Raw genomic sequence first — 21,621 nt, forward strand, 5'->3', positions numbered from 1 at the left:
TAGAACGACAGAAAGCTGAGCTAGTTGGTAAGGATTCATAATGCAAAAAATGGTAAGGCGTGCAGACACGGACACAAGAGAAGGTAAGTGGACAACACAAACGCCATTTGTATTGTCCACTTCTCTTCTCTTGTGTCCGTGCCTGCATGTCCTACCCTTTTTTGCATTTTGAATGGCCTGCCATATAGGTAAGGGCAAAATTTTGCTGTAGCCCAAACAATGGCGAGGTATTCCTTTTCAGTCGTAGAATGAGTGCCTTCCTCTTTTGACAGCGACCAGCTAGCATGAGCTATCACCCGTTCAAGTCTGTCGTTCCTTTAGACTAGGACGGCACTGAGGCCTAAGCTACTGGCGTCAGTGTGGATTTCTGTTTCGGCGTCCTCGTCGAAGTGTGCAAGTACCAGTGGCGACTGCATGCATCGTTTGAGTTCTTGATATGCGTCAGCCTGCAGCATTCCCCACTTGAACTCGACATCACATTTAGTTAGATGTGTCAGTGGCTCAGAGATACGTGAAAAGTCATTGATAAAGCGCCTGTAGTAGGCACATATGCCAAGGAATCTACGCACTGCCTTCTTGTCGATGGGCTGCGGGAACTTTGCGATGGCAGCTGTCTTCTGCGGGTCAGGGAATACTCCAGATTTGCTGGGCTTATACGGCAGTTGAGTTGTCAGTTCCCCATTTCCAGAGTTTTCTCGATGCTGGTGGCTTTGCGAAGAAACTCTTCGACGGTCTTCAGTGGGTTTCGTATCATTCCGGCGAAAAGTTCTTGTTTGACACCGTGCATGAGTAGCTGAAGTTTCTTATCCTTGGACATTTCGGGGTCGGCTGGGTGGAACAGGCGCGTCATCTCCTCAGTGAAGACGGCTATGTTCTCGTTAGGTATTTCATTGTTTCAAACATCACTTACAGCACATACATAGACAAGGGACCAAAAGAATGACGAAGACAAGCGCTGACTTCCAAGTGATTTTTATTTTGAGTAACACACATATATACTGAGACGCCAAGACAACAGCTCCCCCAACAAAGCATCTAACCGACATGAGTATGCATTCAAAATTCAAAAGAACCATGGCTGCCGCTTAAGATGAACGAGAGTGCATGTGTGACCTCAGAAAAATCAGTTCTTTATTTGTTAATGCAATTTACGGCTTACTAACTGAGTCACCTTTGGCAATTGCTGCTACTTCAAAGATAAGTCTAGTGCATTCATTAGAATTCCTAGCTAAGATAGTGGTTTCTTCAAAAAGCGGGAAACAGCCGCATTGTGCGCAATGGACACCTAAAAACCCTTCCCACCCGTTTGCACACTTTATTGCTGTGTTCTTGTAATCTAACATTGAGACATCTGCCTGTCTGCCCTATATAAGACCGACCGCATTTCAGGGGTATCTTGTACACAACACCTTTAGAACAAACTGTATACTTTTTTTTCTATGATTAATACTGCAAATCCTACGTTCCTTAGCAACAGAATCAGTTCTGACACGAAGCTGGGCAAGTTTTTTTGGAGCAGAAAAAATAACATCGATACCTGCTCTTTGTCCTACTTTTTTTAAGTTTGTGGGAGATCCCATAAATGTACAGGATAGCAGCTGTTTTGTTTCTTCGATCATGTACCTGAGGCTCAATGCTGTGAGGCTTGGGGCTTCACTTATTATGCAAGTTCTCCGAGACTGAGACAAGAAGGTTGCTCGGGTACCCTGCCGCCCCCAACATATCTCAACCTCCGAACTGAAACTAGGTTCTATCAAATGATAACAGGATTTTGTTAGTGCATTATGCAAGCAAGCATGAACAATACCTTTCTTAACGAGTTTTGAATGGGCAGGTGCATCGGATAACAGAGGTTTATTAGCTCGCGGCTCATACATCCAGCATACATGTTGCCAGGTAAAAGATAAATTCAAATCTAAAAACCTGAGTGACCCATTCTCCTGAAGCTCATGTGTGAGTGTGAGTGGAGATAAGCATTCTTCAAACAGGTCCAACATCTGACGAACAGAGGGCACCGCACAGCTGTCCTCACATTTAAACAGAATTAAAAAATCATCCACATTCGATTCATCACTTGATTTTCGTATTGCCCATCCATGACATGACGTTCCTGTCTAGGTAAGCCAAAAATAAGTCGCTCAACAAGGGAGTTATTCAAGACCCTATACATATCCCGCTTTTTTTAAGGAAAACATTCCCGTTCCATTCGGTGAAAGTTGAGGAAAGGTGAAGTTGAAGCAATCTTATGAAGTCTGAAACAGACACACCACATTCATTCTGGAATGCAACAGCACCAAAACTACTAATGGCGTCTTCGATAACAACCAGGAGCACCTGATGCGGAACGGAATAAAACAAGTCTTTTATATCTATGGACATGGCCTTAAATGGGACATCAGAATGTTGAGAAAGATAGTGTATAACCTCGGAGGATCCTTTAACCAGAAATGGATAATTAACATCTAGCTTCTTAAGGTGGCACTGGAGCCAACAGGAGAGGGAATATTGCCACATGCCATTTTTGAAATAATGACACGAAAAGGCGTTTCTGGCTTGTGGGTTTTCGCCGAGAAAAACATCTGAAGGGCCAACCCTTCCTTGCTCTCTACAGATTGTGCAAGAGTGCCTAAATTCAATCCCCCTGGCATGTGGCAAGTCCTAGATAGTGCAGACAGGACGGCGCCTGAATGATCGAGCCAGAGAACATGAACAAAAGTTAAAGAAAGATGAATTGGCGCACTTTTCTGGGGGTGCATTGCGATGCCTGCCTCTGTGCACCACTTTTTAAGGAGATAAAGATTCTGGGGAGAAGCCAGGACCAGACTGCATGCGAACTGATGGAGGCATGTCACACAAAAAAGAAAGGCCTAGGCTGTGTTAGTGACACTTACATTAGGTTGTTTCAATCAGAAATAGATTTTTTTTTATAATTGGTTGCCCTGCTAGGCTGATGGGTGTTCTTGTTCGCTGCGTTCTGCGCATGTTCTATTTACCTCTATATGCCCATGAGTTGCCGTGAATAAACCAGTTGAAAGTTACCGCCCGTGTTGTTTTTGTATTCTCTTCCGCTGTCCCCGTCTTTATTTGCGGTCAATATGATATGCACTTTCGCTTGAAATGGAGTGACTTCCCCACACCCAATGGACTTGCGTGCTCTCATTTATAAATGCCATTTGTCGAATGTGGATGTGGTGGCAGCTCTTATATCCCATGTGGGGCCGTATTCTGTAATGGTTCACTTTGGAACCAGTTTGCTTTCACGAACGCCATTGGTCGGCGTTTTGCTGTCGTCATCTCTGGTATGCGTGACAACAAATTTTGTTGTCACACAGGTTGTCAATCATCTGGAAAGCAACCCGTCGTTTGCTACGAGAGGAACCACTAAGAAGTGGTTCGCTTCAGAGTCGCGCGTGGTGGCGAGCACGATCTTGAGTACGACATGAGCGAAGGCAGTTTAGGCACCGCAAATACAGAATGTGATGGATTTGTGTAAAGCTAGAATATTGCGGACCACAAGATTTAGTAGCGTTGACACTGCGACGTAAGTGCTGTGCGTGCTAGGTTTATTTTTTTTTTTTGCTACTTGTTTTCAGCAGTGCGACTGAAATGTAGAAGCTACTGGGTTGTCGCAACCGGGGGTCAGTCGCATCATTACCGCCGTCGCTAGAGTCATTATGGTTGAGGGAAAAGAAAAAAGGGCATGAGATTTCTCTCCATGCTGCAGGAGAAAGCTGCAGTCAAGCATGTTTTCTTGACCGCAGCAAGATTCTCAAAGTTGAGGGATGCATGGACGGAACTCGCATCGCAATCGTCCACCCTAGGAAGCTCAGCCACGGCTAAATGAAATCCTATTAGAGCCGTGGCCTACACACAGAGAACCGCTTTGATTGCTTAACATATGGCACACCACCTAGTGACAAAAAAAAAATAATAAAAATAAAGCAACGCAGAGAAAATTAAACCACTAGCTGTCTGCGTCGGAAGCTCAGGTATTACTGGAAATTAAATGTGCAAGTGTTGTATGCAAACCAATATTTTTTTACCAAACTAGCAACATCCTCAGTTACTATATCATCCCCAAAGTAAAACAAAAATGATGACGTGACTTTGCAACAGAATGCCGCAAGCTCATTGGTTTCCCTCGAGCCGCGACATTCCACTCTTTCTCCGAGTGACATCAACTTGACGTAACAGACAAACCGAACCGGTTCCAAAGTGAACCGTTACAGAATACGGCCCCTGGCGGTTTGGCTGCATAGCACTGAGCCGAGTTCATCCCATCCTGTCGTGGTCAACAGCATGTGCTTTCTTCTCGTTTAATCATTTTACCGATGTACACATGGTACAATGTACCAAGTGTACTTTCTGGATTGGGCTTTCAGCATTGAGCATTCGGAAACGCAATAAACATGCCCCCAGGTTTGAAAGGAAGTGTGTCCATTATGTGAGTACTCTCACTTAGGCCGCATTAGGTAGCAGCTGCATGTGGTGCATCTGAGTGAGTGTACGTGCACGTTGTAACCTGTGGAGGACTGACGTTGGCTTCACATTGTGTTGCCGGTGTAAAGTATCGCCCCGCCAGCTGGCCTGGTCGTTACAGATGTGAGGTACGTCCACTGTTTTGGCTGCTTCTGCCTGGTGCATGCCTCCTCAGCCATGTTGTTGTAGTGTGTGCCAGGAAGGAAGTTGGATTGTGTGCCCCCCCATGTGTGGTTTCAATAAAGAAAGTCTCAACGTTTGGTTGAAGGTGGAACAAGGTGGGTGGACAGCCATCCCACTCACTTTTGCTGCTACAAACACCACAAAAGGTCATCTGGCTTTCTTTTTGGCACAAGCACACTTGCAGACATGTATAGTCACTTACTGATGACTTAACAGATACCGCCAAAAGTGCGAAATACACTGGACTCACCAGAAGGGACTTTATTCCACAAGTGGCAAAAGAAGGTGTGCCGTATTCTCGGGTTGTCAGTTTTGGGGTACCTTCAATTATGCATGACTACCACAAGACGCATCAGCATCTACAAGTGACGGCATTCTTGGCACAATGCCAAGCATGCTCTCTTCCGCATGCCTAGCGCTAGTGCAGGCCGCATTGACGTCTACGGCATTCTTGGCAGAGTGCTGGGCATGTTATCGCAGTGGAGGAATGTTGACACACATTGATGTGTCCTACATGAAATATCACAAAAGTGAAAGTATCTTGGAATGTCCGTATACAACCCAAGCACTTTGCTACGTGGCCTAGAAAGTCTTTGGTCCCAATTTTCTAGTGATGCCTTTTATTCTGTTCCTTTCGTCAGTAGTCAGATTCACCCGTGTTTCCAACGGTGGATGATAAGAGTGGAATGGAACTCGCACAACTAATTCTGCTAATGCAGCCGTTTCTTGTTGGCGACTACTAGATTAACTAGGCTTTGTCAGTATCAGTTTTGAGGAGGTACCAGTGACATGTTCGGCCACTATGCCGCCAATGTATCAAAATAAAGGTATAACTATTTCTGTTGGAATCAATGGCTAAATATGCAGCCATGCAGTCGCAGTCTGATTTATTGGACGACACGCTTTAAGGTGTCCAAAATTTCGATAGTCTTATACATTAAGCCTGTAAAGCGAGTGGCAGTGCAGCGGAGCTGTCTGAGCCAAGCTTATCTGAAATATCACTGTCTGAATAATCGGTCGACAACTGTATTTATGTTAATACCTGTTAGACTTGGGTAACCAAAATAATTGCAGGGGCCTTCAAGTTCGGCTTAGGACAACCAGAGGGGGCTATCTTTTGTAAATAGTCAAGTACATAATAAGGAAATTAATTATTCTTGTCTCATTGAGAAGTAAATTAACAAACAAAGAAGCAGACCGAAGTTCACTTAGCTTCTTGGTGCAGGGGGTCTTTTCCTGAATACTAATAATGACCTAGTGATGGATCAGGTAGGACAGGCTGATGAATACGCATGTGTGCTTCTTGCATCTTCCCATTGCCTGAAAGCAGTACATTCCTATACAATTATATGATTCATGTATGACAGTGAAAAATGTTGCTTTATTTTTACAGAACAGAAACGCGCTGTCAGGCAGTGTCAGGTAAAGCTTTCTAAGTTTGAGGAATTAGGTCATGACATGGAATGTCATATCAATTTATGAGGTACGTATGGTAGGCACTCAGTCATGTCTTCTGCTACAAAGGGGATAAAGCAGAGAGGAATTATGGATTGTAGCATGACTGTGGTGCACATGACTTCACTGAATGCATTTCTCACCCTGAGGAATACTTCTAGTTACTTTATATCTCTGGGTGTGGTAAAACAAAGGTCACATATGAGTTGCTCACGTCGGCGCAGCTATGACCTTTTTATGTGGACAGTTGTTGCCGTCAGAAACTAAGTGCTCAGAGTAAGGATGCCTGCTAATTTGAGTTGCCTACAAGTCAGTACTAATCAGTGCAAGGCACTGGCTCTTTAGTAGCACTGTGTAGGCAGGAAGTGAGCACGTTTTATTTTCATATAGACAATTGTTCACTGACAGAACAAGCTGCAAGAATTACTGAAAAATAAACTATTGTGAAAATAATCACTGATAACCTTTTCAGTAACACACACATGCACGAACGCACGTGCACATACACACACGCACGAACGCACACACGCGTGCACGCACACACACACACACACACACACACGCGCGCGCGTGCGCACGCACATTTGCTTTTTGTATTTATTTTACTTTCACTACCATTGTCTCTGGTTGTAGTTCACTCTGTGTTGGCGAAAAGGCTATGCCAAGTTATTAGAAAATAAGAATGGAAAACATTCAACCCTATCACTAAGTGGCATTGCTGTTGCTAGTGCGATACAGCATAGGCAGACAATTTTCGCCACCATTTTTTTTTCTTGGACAGTATTAAGAATTCTCAAAGAAGGCTCACTGTATTTGTATGCAATTTGTGGGGTCTGATGATATGGGATTTCTCCCACCGTACTCTTGGGACAAAGGAACGACAACACAGTAGTGCAAACAAACATAAGGGCATTTATTGCACCTTTCATACATCAATGCCTGCTAGCCGAGTTGCTATCCACAAAACATGCCGATGGGCTCGCGACAAGTCTAGAAGTCCGACTTACCGCGACCGGAAGCGAGCGAATATGTTCGCCCCATGCTGGATCCCAACGCCTGGTCGTTCGCGTGTATGGTCACGCGAATCGTGGCGCGTACGAAGGCGGCCACGCGAGGCGGTCTCGCAGATGCATCGGTCGCCGCGCGCTAGCGGGAGACGTCCCCGCCGCGCGCCGACGTGCCGGGAAAGAGGGTTGCTGCACGTGCAAGCAAGTCTCTCCCGCTCGCTGTCTGGAAGCCAAGAGAGCGCGCCTCGTCTCTCCCGCCGAGGGTAACCCCGCAGCCGCGCAACACTAGCGCCATCTCTCGCACTGCGCCTGTACCACTCGGACCGCCGCGTATGCGGCGAAGCCGCACTACAGGAGACGCGCTATGCGGGAAAAACATAAGGGGAGGCGCGAGTATCGCGCATCCCCACATCCCCCCCACCTTAAATCACTTCTCATTCCGGCGAAACATGTGACACGGTCTAACATTAACCCGTGCTTCGCGAACAAGATAGTACATGCAACAGTGGTCGCGCCGAAGAAATGTCTACACGCTGTCCATAACATGCGAGCCGACTGTCCTTGTGTGCACCGCTGGCGTCCGCCGGTCACAGCAGCAGCTTTGTAGACTCGACGGCACGATTCCAGGTCAGGACTCCGGAGGCGACGACGCAGTAATCGGTACGAGCAAGCGCCGCTCGCGCCGACTCGCCCCGCTGGCGGGAGCCGCAGTAGCTGTCGGTGACCGCCGGCTCTTTTGTCCGCCGCCGAGGGTTGTGAGCTGGATGCAGGAGGCCGCCGAAGTCGCTGCGCCGAACTGGCCACAGCATCACCATCGCCCGGGGTGACTCGATCGTAGTCCGAGGCAGCAGCGCAGACGATGTGCAGGTGACGGCAAACCAGGGGTGACTCCAATCACACTGCGTAAACTCAACACACTCGGCAAACACTAAAGTAGTGCAAGGGAGAGGAATTCTGCATGCGTATCGCCCACGTGGTACGATGTTCAACTCGGCTAGCAAAAGATCGGGCAGCAACTCAGATGCTAAGTTCACGTGAACGAAGCTCGCTTTCTTGAGTCGAACGAGTAATTTCAATTCGTGCGAGGCTAAATAGAATGAGGGAAGCAAATTGCAACACCTCAACGCCACGGTCCACCAGGTTGTGTCCCTCCACGTGCGACAGGCAGCTTCGTAAAGCCTTAGGCCTAAAGCGTCGCTACTCTGACAACAACCGGCATCCAACAAAAAACACCCAAGATGGGCGCAAAACCGGCAGCCGCGAGGAGACGTCAGCTCTGTGAGGTGGTCCTACTCCGCTCGGTGCACACAGCATCCGAGTTGACGGCGCCCACCGTCCCAGACGGTGTCGGAGCGCCCGGTGCCAGGCCGCAATACCAGTCAGCCCGTAGTGGCACCCGTGGCCCGCGGCCACCCGGCTCCCAGAGCCGCGACTTCATCAGAGTCAAAGAGATAGAAGAAGCTATTTACATATTTACATAGGAAATTCGGACCACCCACGAGGCTTCCGTACTCACTCGCTTCAGGCTTGCCACTGCTCCGCGGGCGCTCAGCCTCGCTCTCCCAGGATGCAGACCACGTGGCTCTCGTACCAACGAATGCCATTAAAAAAAACACTTGCGAAAAGGCTTAGTAAGTTGACATGTTCAAACACACTACAGCCACCGCCGCCTCGCTCAAGAAAGCACGCCGCTGACGCTAGCGATCAAAATCCACGCTAGGCCTACGCTTCGGTTCAAACAAAGGTCTCGAACGAAGCAACACTTAAAATTATCGTCCGATGCCCCAAGAGCCCCACGTTGGGCAGCCAGATGTGGGGTCTGATGATATGGGATTTCTCCCACCGTACTCTTGGGACAAAGGAACGACAACACAGTAGTGCAAACAAACATAAGGGCATTTATTGCACCTTTCATACATCAATGCCTGCTAGCCGAGTTGCTATCCACAAAACATGCCGATGGGCTCGCGACAAGTCTAGAAGTCCGACTTACCGCGACCGGAAGCGAGCGAATATGTTCGCCCCATGCTGGATCCCAACGCCTGGTCGTTCGCGTGTATGGTCACGCGAATCGTGGCGCGTACGAAGGCGGCCACGCGAGGCGGTCTCGCAGATGCATCGGTCGCCGCGCGCTAGCGGGAGACGTCCCCGCCGCGCGCCGACGTGCCGGGAAAGAGGGTTGCTGCACGTGCAAGCAAGTCTCTCCCGCTCGCTGTCTGGAAGCCAAGAGAGCGCGCCTCGTCTCTCCCGCCGAGGGTAACCCCGCAGCCGCGCAACACTAGCGCCATCTCTCGCACTGCGCCTGTACCACTCGGACCGCCGCGTATGCGGCGAAGCCGCACTACAGGAGACGCGCTATGCGGGAAAAACATAAGGGGAGGCGCGAGTATCGCGCATCCCCACAAATTATAACAGTAAATTGCAGCACACGGATCTGCCAACCTGAAATTTTCAAGAATACTTCAGGCCTAGCTAAAAGGTACTAAAATTTAGGGAAATATTTAAAAAAAAATGTATTAAAAGATTTTCAAACTTTTTGAGGACACCGTGACTCTTCCTTAGAGTTTAAAAATCTCTGTCATAGACAAAAGGAATTTGGAGTGTTTTCGCAATGGCAGGTAGGTGCTGTTATGCTCCATGGCAGTGCTGTGGGTAGGTCATTGAAATCAATTATGCCCTAAAGTGGATGCAGATAAAAAATTATATGTTGCCCTGCATAGAAAAAGTTTTGAAGTGCAGGGATAGGCGGTGTTTAGCATGCTGTGTTTAAATTTGCTTGTCTGTGAACAGATTGCTGGCAGTAATATTGATTGGCCCCTGCATGATTCTTATTGAACAACTTATTTAAACTGAATGGCATGAAAAAAAAGGTCTTATATCATTTTATGACCATTTAAGCCATTGTTGGATGCACAAAAAAGCCACACCCTCTATTTATTCCACTGTTTATACACTAAGCCATGGTGCAGCATGGTAGGCAGCACCACATTATATATGTACACAGCTTTAATGTATTATACTGTATCCCCCTTGTGAACAGGCTCATAAATCATGGCTGCAAATCCAGTCTCTCTGTGGCATGACTCTTCACCACTGATTGTGTATGGTAGGGACTTAGGCGATGGAGAGTGTCGACACCTCAGTGAGCATTTCTGGCAGCTCAGTGAGCATTTCAGTTCAGTGAGCATTTGAGCGGCTCACCTCAGTGAGGTTTGCTGGCAGCCACAACTTAGAGTTGCTCTTTATGCTGCCAAAGGTAGCAGAGTTGTGTATCTGTTCTCAAAGTGTCGCTCCCACCTCCACTGGCAAAATGCCATCACGTGGTTTTCAAGCAACTGTACACTGCGTAGAAGCTTATGCTTGGGCCACTTTCTATTTCCCAATGCTGCCTCTGTAGCAAACAGGATTCTGACTTGTTAATGCCAGTCAAGTTCAAAGTGAATCCGGTCAATGTTTGCATTCATTGCTGATGTGTGCAGCATCTCTGGCGATGGTTGTTCCATAGCAGTTCTGTTGTGATGAGGTAGTGTGTGCGTTTGCTGGCTGAAACTGACGGAGTGCAGGAAGTATATTGTGTTACACGTGCATCAGAAGCGCTATTCGAAACCGTTGGCTTCATGCTTTTTTGTGCCGTGCTTTGTGTGTCAATGCAAACAAGAAGTCCATCCCATGCACGTGGATTCTCGGCACGATACATGTTAAATGCGCGCTGAAAGGGAAAATGTCCGATTATCGCAAACAAATCGTATGTGTTCTGTGTATGGCAGTTTGTGGCAGTGATGTGTGCAAATGTACACGTTTGTGTTATTGGTGAACGCCAGTCCTCTGCAAGTTTCAGAACTGATGGTATGATCGCTAGCCATTAGTTTTACTGCCTCGTTATCGCCATCATTCATTGTGTGCTACTGCGTGCACGATGTTTTGCCAGCTGGAATGCACATGGTCACTAAGTCACGTCCGGTCCATCCGAGCATTCGTGTGCTTGCTGTTATGAAGTGGGTTCATGAGATGAAAATTGAATATTGCCACATCCTATATCATCGCCACAGGTATGTGCCATGCCTTGAAAAAGACGCTGAAGTAGCGTGCAGGTAGGAAAACAGAGACGACATTGCGTTAGCTGTTCATATAAAGTGCTTTTATCCATGTTCTACACTGGCTTTCTCATCTCATACTATGCCATGACACTGGTGGAGGTGCTGGGTAGGATTGCCTGATGCTTGGCACCCCTTGGCGGAGCCATACATGGAACGCAGAATCATCCTCATTCGTCGAAACTCCTGTTCACCGGTGCAGTCGCTGCCTGCTAGGCCTGACGGCCGAGTTCAACCCCTTGCAGGATCCTGCAGGAACGTGTCTACCTACTTCCGCCATGGCCACTGTAACTCCATTATAGGTGATGCTGCAGAATCCTGAGATTCCAGAAAGTTTCCATGGTGACGCTTTTGAAGATGTCCAAGATTGGCTGGACCAGTTCGAACGTGTTGCCAGTTATAATGACTGGGGGTTCTGGCAAAAGCTGGCTGATGTCTATTTTGCTCTTCAAGATAGTGCACAGACGGGGGTTTGTGAATTGGGAGAGTAGTTTGACCACATGGGATGCCTTCTGCACCCAGCCACTAGACACATTCACTAGTAGCGACAGAAGAGACAATGCGCAGCGCCTTCTCAAATCCCGTATTCAAAAACCAAATGAGAGCATTGTCATGTTTGCAGAAGATATGGCTCGTATTTTCCGCAGAGCAGGCCCTAAGAAAGAAGTTGTGCTATCTCTTGTGGGGAGTGAAAGAGAAACTGTTGCCGGACTCGCGAGCAATCCACCGACAACATTGGCTGAATTTACCAAGTAGGCTACCGCTATCGAATGGTTACTACAGCAGTGGTGCTGCAAATATGATCAAAAGAAATCACTGATGAATACTTTAATTCTGCCTAAGCGTTGTGCACATCTGTGCATGAAGTCATCCAAGAGATAGTGTGAGAGGAGATCCGGCAGCTCGGAATCGCTCCCATAGCACCAGCGACGGCTTCTGTCACTGATATTGTCCAGCAAGAAGTTCAACAGGCCTTTTCTTCCCCCAACTGGCAGGCAGTGTCGTGACAATTGACCTATGCGGAAGCTGTTTGTTGTCCACCTCCCGCCACTTCGATGCTGCTGACACCGTCAGCCACTCTGACACAGCCACTGTCGCCACCCTCAACTCCCTGTCTTCGACAGTCACCACCGTTAGCTATGCCATATCGCCAACAGCTGATCGCTGCTCCTCAGTCTTACGGAGAATTCCCTGCCGGCTACCCGCTTCAAAAGACCAATTTGTGGTGCACCGCTGACTGCCGGCTGCTATGCTTTCATTGCAGCGAAGCCAGGCATGTTTACTGCACGTGCAACTACTGCGCAGCTGCATATTGAAGCTTTCCTGCCAACTGAAATTACCCTGTATTTGATGCTCCACGTACCTGCGATGACAATTCTACAAACCGGAAGCTTCAATGACGTCTTGATTGCATTCCCCATCTCCGGCTCGTTACACACAACTGACCCATTGCAATTTTCCTGGTGTCTCTAGGAGCAGATTTCATAGCCCATGCCAGGGAAACTAGAGGCGACGACCTCCGGGTGAGGTTGCAAACCATCTAGCTTCTCAAGGGTCCGCATCACTGATTATCGACAACTCTTAGACTCCGACGACTCCAACCACACCCCATGTAACCAATGCCATCAGCGCTGATCTTGCCGTTCGCCTTGATGGCCACCAAGTGGCTGCTCTCATTCATACTGGTTCGCATTTTTTGTTAATGTGTCTAAAGCCAGCTGATAGACTAAGAAAAGTGAAGGCGCCGTGGACCACACCCAACACCAGAACTGCTGGGGGCTGGGTGAAGACACTGATTGGAAAATGCTTCAGTCTTCGTCACCACCCTTGTCATTCTCTTTGAGTGCTGTAAGGAAGTTTTATTAGGGATGGATTTCTTGAGTGAGTATGGTGCAGTGATTTCAGTGGCGACGTCGTTACATTTTCTACTAGCTCAAATGACGTCGACCCTGTGGAACACCAGCCAGCGCACTTACATATCGCCGATGATGACGTGACACTTATGCCACAAAGCTGTTCCCTCGTTCCTGTAGTCTCTGGCAACTTGCGCACCGGGACTGGAGTTAATGAACACATCAACGCACTAATACTGAGTCAAGGCATTTTCATCACCAGGGCCGTAATTAATGTACTTGACAGACATGCTGAACTCCTGCTGACGAATTTTAGCAGGAAACATCGACACATTGTTAAAGGCACGGCTGTTGCTTACTTTGACGAATTTACCCCAATACAAGACTTCCTCTCAGTGCAGTATGCGGCATCCACCGTGCCTATGCCTGCCCTTGTGGTTGATGTCAGTCTCACCTTATCGCCCATCGAACGCAACAACCTTCTTGAGCTCATCAATCAGTTTAACAGCTGCTTCTCACCTGTGTCACGAGTTGGACAGACTTTGCTCACCAAGCACTGTATTATCACCGAAGCTGATGCCAGACCTATTCGGCAGAATCCTTAACTTGTAGTACTGAAAGAGCGCGAGGCAACACAAACACAAGTGAAGACGATGCTTGAGGACGGGGTTACTCGGCCATCTAAGAGTCCTTGAACATCGCCTGTCATATTGGTGAAAAAGAAGGGCAGTAGCTACGGCTTCTGCATTTACTATTGAAAACTCAACCAGATCACAAAGAAAGTCACTTATCCGCTGCTGCGTATCAATGATTCCCTGGACTGGCTATGATACGCACTTCACTTTTTGTCGATGGATTTGAAAAGTGGCTACTGGCAAATCAAAGTTATGAGAGAGACTGTGAAAAGACTGCTTTTGTGATGCCTGATGGACTTTATGAATTTCAGGCGCTTCCCTTCAGTTTGTGTTCTGTGCCAGCAACATTTCAACGACTAATGGACACAGTACTCTCAGACGTGAAACAGCAAACCTGCCTGGTGCACCTCGATGACGTGATTTTCTCTGCTGTGTTCGAGGAACACTTATGGAGACTGAAGTCTTTGAAGCAATACGCTCAGCTGGTCTAACTTTGAAACCTGAAAAGGGCCATTTTGGTTTTGAATATCCTCAATTGCTCAGTCACATTGTTTGTCATGAAGGTGTCCAACCTGACCCTCATAAAATTGCTGCCGTTGCTAATTTCCTGATGTCATCTGATAAAAAAAAATTGTGCGACGTTTTCCAGACCTTTGTGCTTTGTGTTTATTGCGGAATTTTCGCGCATAATGTTGCCATTAACGCATCTCATTAGAGAAAATGTCTCTTTTGTACGGGGCAAAGACCAGCAACGAGCATTTCACAACCTATGGCAATGGCTGCAGATGCCTCCTGTACTCGTACACCTTGATGAAGACATCCCGACGATTCATCCTACCCATGCTAGTAATCTCGACTTTGGTGCAGTGCCTGTTCAGCGGCAGCACAGCACCAAAAGAGTGATTGCTTATGCCAGTAGGACACTATCAAGAAAGGAGGCTAACTACTCTGCTGCAGAAAAAGAATGCCTGTTGAACGTTGTAAAGTAAATAGAGGGCACTGATAGTGACTGTCTGGAAATGTTTTTCTTGGCTAAGACTCATAAGGTAGAATGTCACTCCTGTGTGGTTGTCTCTGAATCTGGTACATGGCAAATGTGTGTTGCGGACTTCTTGCAGTTCAGGTTAAAGTTACTAGATGTAGTCGACCTGTTCCTGACTAAAGATTCTGCCACCATTATTGATTTTTTACGGCCATGTGACCACAAAAGTTTAACTGCTTTATCTGTTGATTTAAAAGATTTGTTTTAGTCATTGCCGGGCTGCTGCCCTGTGTCCAGGCTGCAATTGACCAGCACGGTGCTATGTTTCTTTTTGTTTTTTGTTTTTCACACGCCTGTGGTGTGAGCACGGCTGATTTTTCATAGCTCTTATCATGCTATTTGACGTCAAGCTTTGTTGGGATTGTCAAGGACATTTACTTGCAATAGCAGGGTGTTTGCATAGGGTCATGCATTGCACCTATTTTAAGTGATTTGTTTTTAGCTCAATGTGGCAGGTCTTTTTTTTTTTTGAGCTGCTGGGCAAGCTTAAGGTTTCAAATATTCGCTGGAATGGTGATGGTTTTTTTAATTTCTTAAATATATCTGTTCTTATGGACCCTATTGTCAATACTCATTTAGATCGCTCTTTAAATTTTACAGACCCTATTGTTGTCTCATGTATTTTAGCCTCCTTTAATGCATGTTCCAGGCCACTTACTTTCACCTTTGAATTTCCTAAGCAGGACAGCATTAGGTTTTTAGATTTGTGGCTGCATTTTAAAGACAATCACATGTTTTGGATGTATGGGCCAAGAGCCAATAAGCCCCCTTTACTGTACAGCTCAGCACACTCTAAGCTTGTAAAAAGAAATACAATGCTTTCTTTCTTGTCGGACGCTCTCTGTAAGTCGTGCGATCATTCCATGGCAGAAAGCCTTCAAATTCAAGCGGCACGCCTGGAGGCGGCACGGTATTCGAGGCATGCTATATTCTCAGTGGCTGAAGGCCTGCATTGCAGAAGGAAGGCTGAATTGCACATTGGCAATGAACAGAAAGCAGAAGACAAGAGAAAAAAAGAAAGATAAGGTAGCAGTGATTCCCTACCTGTATAAAGTTTTTCGCAATCTTAAAAAGGTAGGGCAACGTCTCGGCGTCAAAGTGTTGTTTGCAGCGCCAAATAAATTTTTGAGTTTGTGCAAGTTGAGCTGCCCTATGAGAATGCACAGACCAGACTGTACTATCAAGCACAAAGATGCCTACATCACGTGCAAAAAGGCACTTTCTTACAGAATCCCACTCTCTTGTGGAAGACACTACTTTGGTCAGACCGGCAGGTGCTTGAATGTGCATATGCAAGAGCACAACAAAAAAGTCGGCAATATTGCTACAGATGGGCAACTGGCTGCCCATTGTAAAATATGTGACGTGCAGCCACCTTGCCATCCTCTTTTCGATCAGACTGTTGTCGTGTTTTGCCATTGCAACAGCTTAACCAGGGAAATCGTAGATGCTACCGAGATCGCATAGGCAGCAGATGATTGCATCAGTTGGCTGTCAGTGCCTTTATCAAAGAAAGAGCTTGAATTCTTGATATAGTCTGCATGTGGCAGTTTACCTTCTTCTCTGCAGATTCAGATGGGTGTATATGTATATGCTCAGGATCTTCAATGAAGTTAGCACTTGTCCTGTCTCTACTTGTTCGTCGACCCTACTGCGCTATGTTACTTGCATTATGAAAAAAAAAAAAAAGCACCCTATATATCCTGGATATGTTCATGTTGGTGGTGGTACTCTATACAAATACAAGATAGCAATAAGTGAATGCATCACATCATATCAAGTCACTATACTACCTTACAGATCCCCATTTAGGAGGCATTACATAAGGGGTGGGATAACAAATGAAGGTTGTGAAAGTGGTCTGTACAAATAAGTCTTTATGCGGAACAGTGTGCTGTGACATTACGGCGAAACTTGATGGACACGTGAAGGTTGCAATGTCTCGGGGAAGGCCATTCCAGTCCACTGCTGTACAAAGAAAAAATGAGGCAGCGAAAGTGGTAGTGTGAGCACATGAATGTGCATTTGATATGGATGGGTAGTGCGGTGGGATATGAGCGTCAGTGGGATGATGTAGGATGCGCGATTGAGTAAGCTGTGGAAAAACTTGTGAAGCAAACAGAGACTGGTGATGTGGCGATGCACAGAAAGATTTGGAAGACCAGTTTTGCTTTAAGGGATGATATGCTGTCATATGAGTATGAAGAATGAATTAACCTAGTGGCACGGTTTTGCATGGATTCTAATTTGTTGATTAAGTATACCTGGTGCGGACTCCAGATGGGCGCCACATATTCTGGTTTAGATTTGATTAGAGATTTATGCGTGAGAAGTTTTATGTCCTGTGAGGCTTGAGGCAAATGAGGCTTTAAAAAACCGAGAGACCTGTTCACTGGTGATAGGAGCTCGGTGACATGTGCACGCCAGGAAATGTGCACTGATAAAGAGAGTGAATTATAAAATAATAGTTTAATTCTTTGTGGCAAAGGAAATTGCTAGCACAATAATGCACCTATGATGTGAGAAAATTTGGCACGAACAAGCTTGGTCTCATTGCTCCATGGCATACTCTCATGAGAAAGCACACTTAGGCTTCTAGCTAGAGACACCATTTCCATAGTTGCTGAGCCAATGGTGAGGGCCGCATTACAATGTACGAGCTTGTTTTGGGACAAAAGAGCCGTTTACATTTAAGCAATTGCTTACGCTCCATGCATTCAGTAATTTGATGACACCCATAGCTCTGTGTACAAGTGTATTTAGATCACAGTCCATAAAAAAATAGGCTCGTGTCATCTGCATAAATAATAAAAGTTGTATTTTTATCTGTGAAAATAAAGATTAAGACGAAGTGGGCCCAGGATATGCTGCCTTGTGCCATGCCAGGTGCCAATTTTTTTATGACTAGATCTGCAGTCATTAATTTCATCCATTTGCTGCCAATATTGCAAGTAGGTCTTTATGACAGCCAGAAGTTATGTTACAGTTTTTTAATTAGTGTAATGTGGCTTAATTTTCTTTGGAGTAATCAACGAAAATTCAGAGTTCGTATAGTCCTTTACTGAATGCATAGAGTTTTCAGCAGTAGAGCATTATTGCAGTATGTGCGAGCCACAACCAGCTGCCTTCTGCTGTTAATTGCAGTGGCATCAACAGTGGACACTCAGTCATTTTCCTTGCACTCATACAGCATACAGAGAACATGAACAAACAAAACTTTTTTCAAATCTGAGTAGCTAATCTTTAGCAGCATCAATTCATCTCTTACTTGCTTTGCGGTAGCTGTATCAATAGCTGTACCAGTTCTATCTCAGCCTTGTCTTCAGACTGATCATCGTGAATAGAAAGCTCTGTCTGCATGAATGCATGAATCCGCATTTCCACTTGGTGCTGCATGGTGACTACATAGGGTTGAATAGATTTTCCAATTTATCATACCACACTTCATTGCATATATGCAGTATATTCTCCTGTACTTCCATTGTTTTTCACGGCAAGGTCATAGCCCACAGGCATCTTCTCTCTCTGCAAGATTTGACACTGACTGACATGAACTCCTGTCAGTCCTTGCCAATCTTAGCATGTAGCCCACCAAGGCATAGCTCAACAAAGCTTGTTCTTATTGGCCAAGTTGGTGGGGTGTGCTAAACTTTGTCTTTGGGTGCAAAAAGTAACATATGAAGGAGAGTGACACACGCGGATTGAGCTTTGGGTGTCCTTTTGTTGTGTACTGATGCCACATTCACACCTCCTTTCTTGTGCTCTGACAGCGCATGTGTGACTGAGTGCCTCCAGAGACTTGGTTAAGGCTGAACAAATGTCCAAGTGGATCCAGCAAGGGCAGCCTTCTCCTGCTGGCACAAGTGTTGTGTGCTTATATGCACCCTAGCAATAGAGCTAACGTTATCTCACATTTAACTGGGTGCTGCCTTTGGTCTCATCTCATGCACCTCATCGTGCCAGCATTGTGAGGTGCCTGGTAGATGTGTAGTTTTTTTGGCCCAGCAGCAATTGCCTTGCTGTGTGCTGCTTCGTACCAACACGTCGCACCAATCTGTGTTTCGAACACTGACAAATCTAATTACGATGCTAAACCTTGCTATCGCTGTCAATATGTCCCCATGAGCAGGCAAATTTTTTTTTCATATGTTGCCTTTGGTGCCGAGAAACAATGTTTAGCAGGCCCATCAAAAATCTTACCCACAAAATAAGAAACATTCATGTAATAGCATGGTATAACCATTTTTGTGCTTACCTTTTCAGCGTTGGTTGTAAGTTTAGTCTACACTCTTAAGCAAATTTACATCCTTTAGGTCGTATCTTGCCATACAACAATAATTGTCTTCTGTTTTGTCCATATTTCCTTTAACGCTGCGAGCTCGGTACTTCCAAGTCAAGAACGGCAAGCGCATTATCAGCATGACGGAGCATTCTCGACAGGAAAGTAGCGAGTGCACCGTCTTCAGGAAAGGAAACGCAAACAAGACGGATGACAATTATCATTGTGTGGCAAATATACACCTCGACGGGTGTACCTTTGTTTAAGAGTGTAACAGCATTTCCCAGCCATCATCAGGGCTGCCTTTTTGCTCTCTATCAGCGTTGGATTTAAGTGGTAACCAGCAAATTATGCTGATATTTGGTGCACATCTGGGCGATATAGAATGGTTGGTTCCAGAGACTAATAGGAGGGGTGATGTCAGCACTGCGTAGATTGGCGTGTGTTATGTTGACATTATTTTAAATTACCCTGTTGAATATTTTGAGCCATACAAATAGACCAGCAAAGTGCAATACTAATTTATTTATGCATGACTATGGCAAATGCGTTGCTTCACACTAAATGTGCACTGAAAACACACTCTTGCATGCCTTGTGCACAAGCAGCATGTATCTGTGTTGTCTCAGCATGGGAGTACACTCTGTCTGCTGTACATGCCAAGGCATCTATACTCATCTGCACTTGTGCGTTTAACTTGAACCACATGAAGACATGCAGAAACAACAGAATGAAAGAAAGCTTTGTAGCACTTATAAGTGGCTGATGAGTGAAGGTGCTGAAATGCTTCATGGCCCCACAGTGATCACTGTGCATGACAGTGTGACTTGACCATTGCCCCCCTCAGGCCTGATGGCATCGGCACCGTCACCGTCGAGGAGAAGGACATGTTTGCTCAGGTCAGGGAGCGCCTGCGCATTCTTCTGGAGCACCAGATTACTCACTTCCGGTGAGACATTGCCACCTCATTTTCCTTTTACAGAAGAACTTGGCTCCATGTGTCTGTCCTCGTTAGCAGTGAACACATTCTGTTTTTCTACACACTTTACACCTCATATTATAGTGTCTTGAGAATTGGAAACAACCTTAAACCTCACATTTCATTAAAATGAGGTTTTTGTATGTAGGCAGCTCTTTCCATTACCTACACTCGGGGAAGGCACGGAAATAAACTGGCCGTCAAAAATGAACATGCCATGCCAGTAGAATTGGTGCCACAGGTGTTAATTGGTGAGTGTTTAAAACACTGGTGTGAGTATGTTGCGGGTTGGAGTGACGGCATGTGCAGATTTCAGAACACAAGGTTCGTGGTATAACTAGCAGCCACTTTGGACCAACCGGTGAATATGGGAGGTCATTATAAATTGCAAAGTGCAACATGAGATGATGCAGCGCTCCAGACATTGCAAGTGTGTTGGAGAGAACGCCATGAAGCGATGCAATCCGTCTAATCAAAGGTTGGCAATGCACCTATTCTTCATCCTTTCAGGCTGCAGATTTGTTTGTGATTGGCGTAATTTGGTCTGGCTGGCAGCCCCTTCTCAGATCAGTGTGGATAGCCTGTGATCTATCCTACACCTTGTTGGGACTAGGTCAGTCATCATTTACACACTTTTCTGTGTTCGCTTGTCATTACCACTCTTCTGGAGAGAGAACTTTGGAAGATACTGTGGGTATTGCAACACTATCTGAGCGGTTCGGTACACAGCAATCACTGGTGTCACAATGAACTGCGACTGCTCACATAGCTATAATCTTCCATTTTACCTTTTGTCATCATCATCATCATCGGCCTATTTTATGTCCACTGCAGGATGAAGGCCTCTTCCTGCGATCTCCAATTACCCCTGTCCTGTGCAAACCGATTCCAACTAGCACCCGCAAATTTCCTAATTTCGTCACACCACCTAGTCTTCTGCCGTCCTCTACTGCACTTCCCTTCTCTTGGTACCCATTCTGTCAACCTAATGGTCCAACGGTTATCTAATCTGCGCATTACATGACCTGCCCAGCACCATTTCTTTCTCTTAATGTCTATTAGAATATCGTCTATACCCGTTTGCTCTCTAATCCAAACCGCTCTCTTTCTGTCTCTTAAAGTTATGCCTAGCATTCTTCGTTCCATCGCTCTTTGCGCAGTCCTTAACTTGTTCTCAAGCTTCTTTGTCAGTCTCCAAGTCTCTGCCCCATATGTCAGCATCGGTAAATTGCACCGATTGTATACTTTCCTTTTCTATGATAACGGTAAGTCCCCAGTCAGGAGCTCACAGTGTCTGCCGTATGCGATCCAACCCATTTTTATTCTTCTGTGAATTTCCTTCTCATGGTTGGAGTTCCCTGTGAATAGTTGACCGAGTTAAGCTTACTCCTTCATAGATTCTAGAGGCTGACTGGCGATCCTGAATTCTTGTTCCCTTGCCCAGTTATTTATCATTATCTTTGTCTTCTGCATATTAATCTTCAACCCCACTCTTACTCTCTCCCTGTTAAGGTCCTCAATCATTTGTTGTAACTCGTCCGCGGTGTTGCTGAATAGAACAATGTCATCGGCAAATCGAAGGCTGCTGAGGTATTCGCCGTCGACCCTTACTCCT

General features: G+C 46.1%; 1 protein-coding gene across 9 annotated transcripts in view; it reads left to right on the forward strand.

Moving 5' to 3' along the window:
- The window catches only part of Cadps (calcium-dependent secretion activator 1), a 450,894-nt gene that overhangs the window by 168,025 nt on the left and 261,248 nt on the right, over nt 1-21,621 (forward strand). For 6 of the 9 annotated variants that reach the window (XM_065428684.2, XM_065428681.2, XM_065428685.2 and 3 more), the window contains 2 exons: nt 4,569-4,607; nt 19,875-19,976. The exons of 1 other annotated variant lie outside the window; for it this stretch is intronic. In XM_065428684.2, the coding sequence (XP_065284756.1) occupies nt 4,569-4,607; nt 19,875-19,976 (141 nt within the window). The remainder of the gene's footprint in view (nt 1-4,568; nt 4,608-19,874; nt 19,977-21,621) is intronic. 2 more of the 9 variants (XM_065428683.2, XM_065428690.2) reach the window with 1 other exon arrangement.

Source organism: Dermacentor albipictus, chromosome 6, assembly GCF_038994185.2.
Source record: "Dermacentor albipictus isolate Rhodes 1998 colony chromosome 6, USDA_Dalb.pri_finalv2, whole genome shotgun sequence".
Lineage (NCBI taxonomy): Eukaryota > Metazoa > Arthropoda > Arachnida > Ixodida > Ixodidae > Dermacentor > Dermacentor albipictus.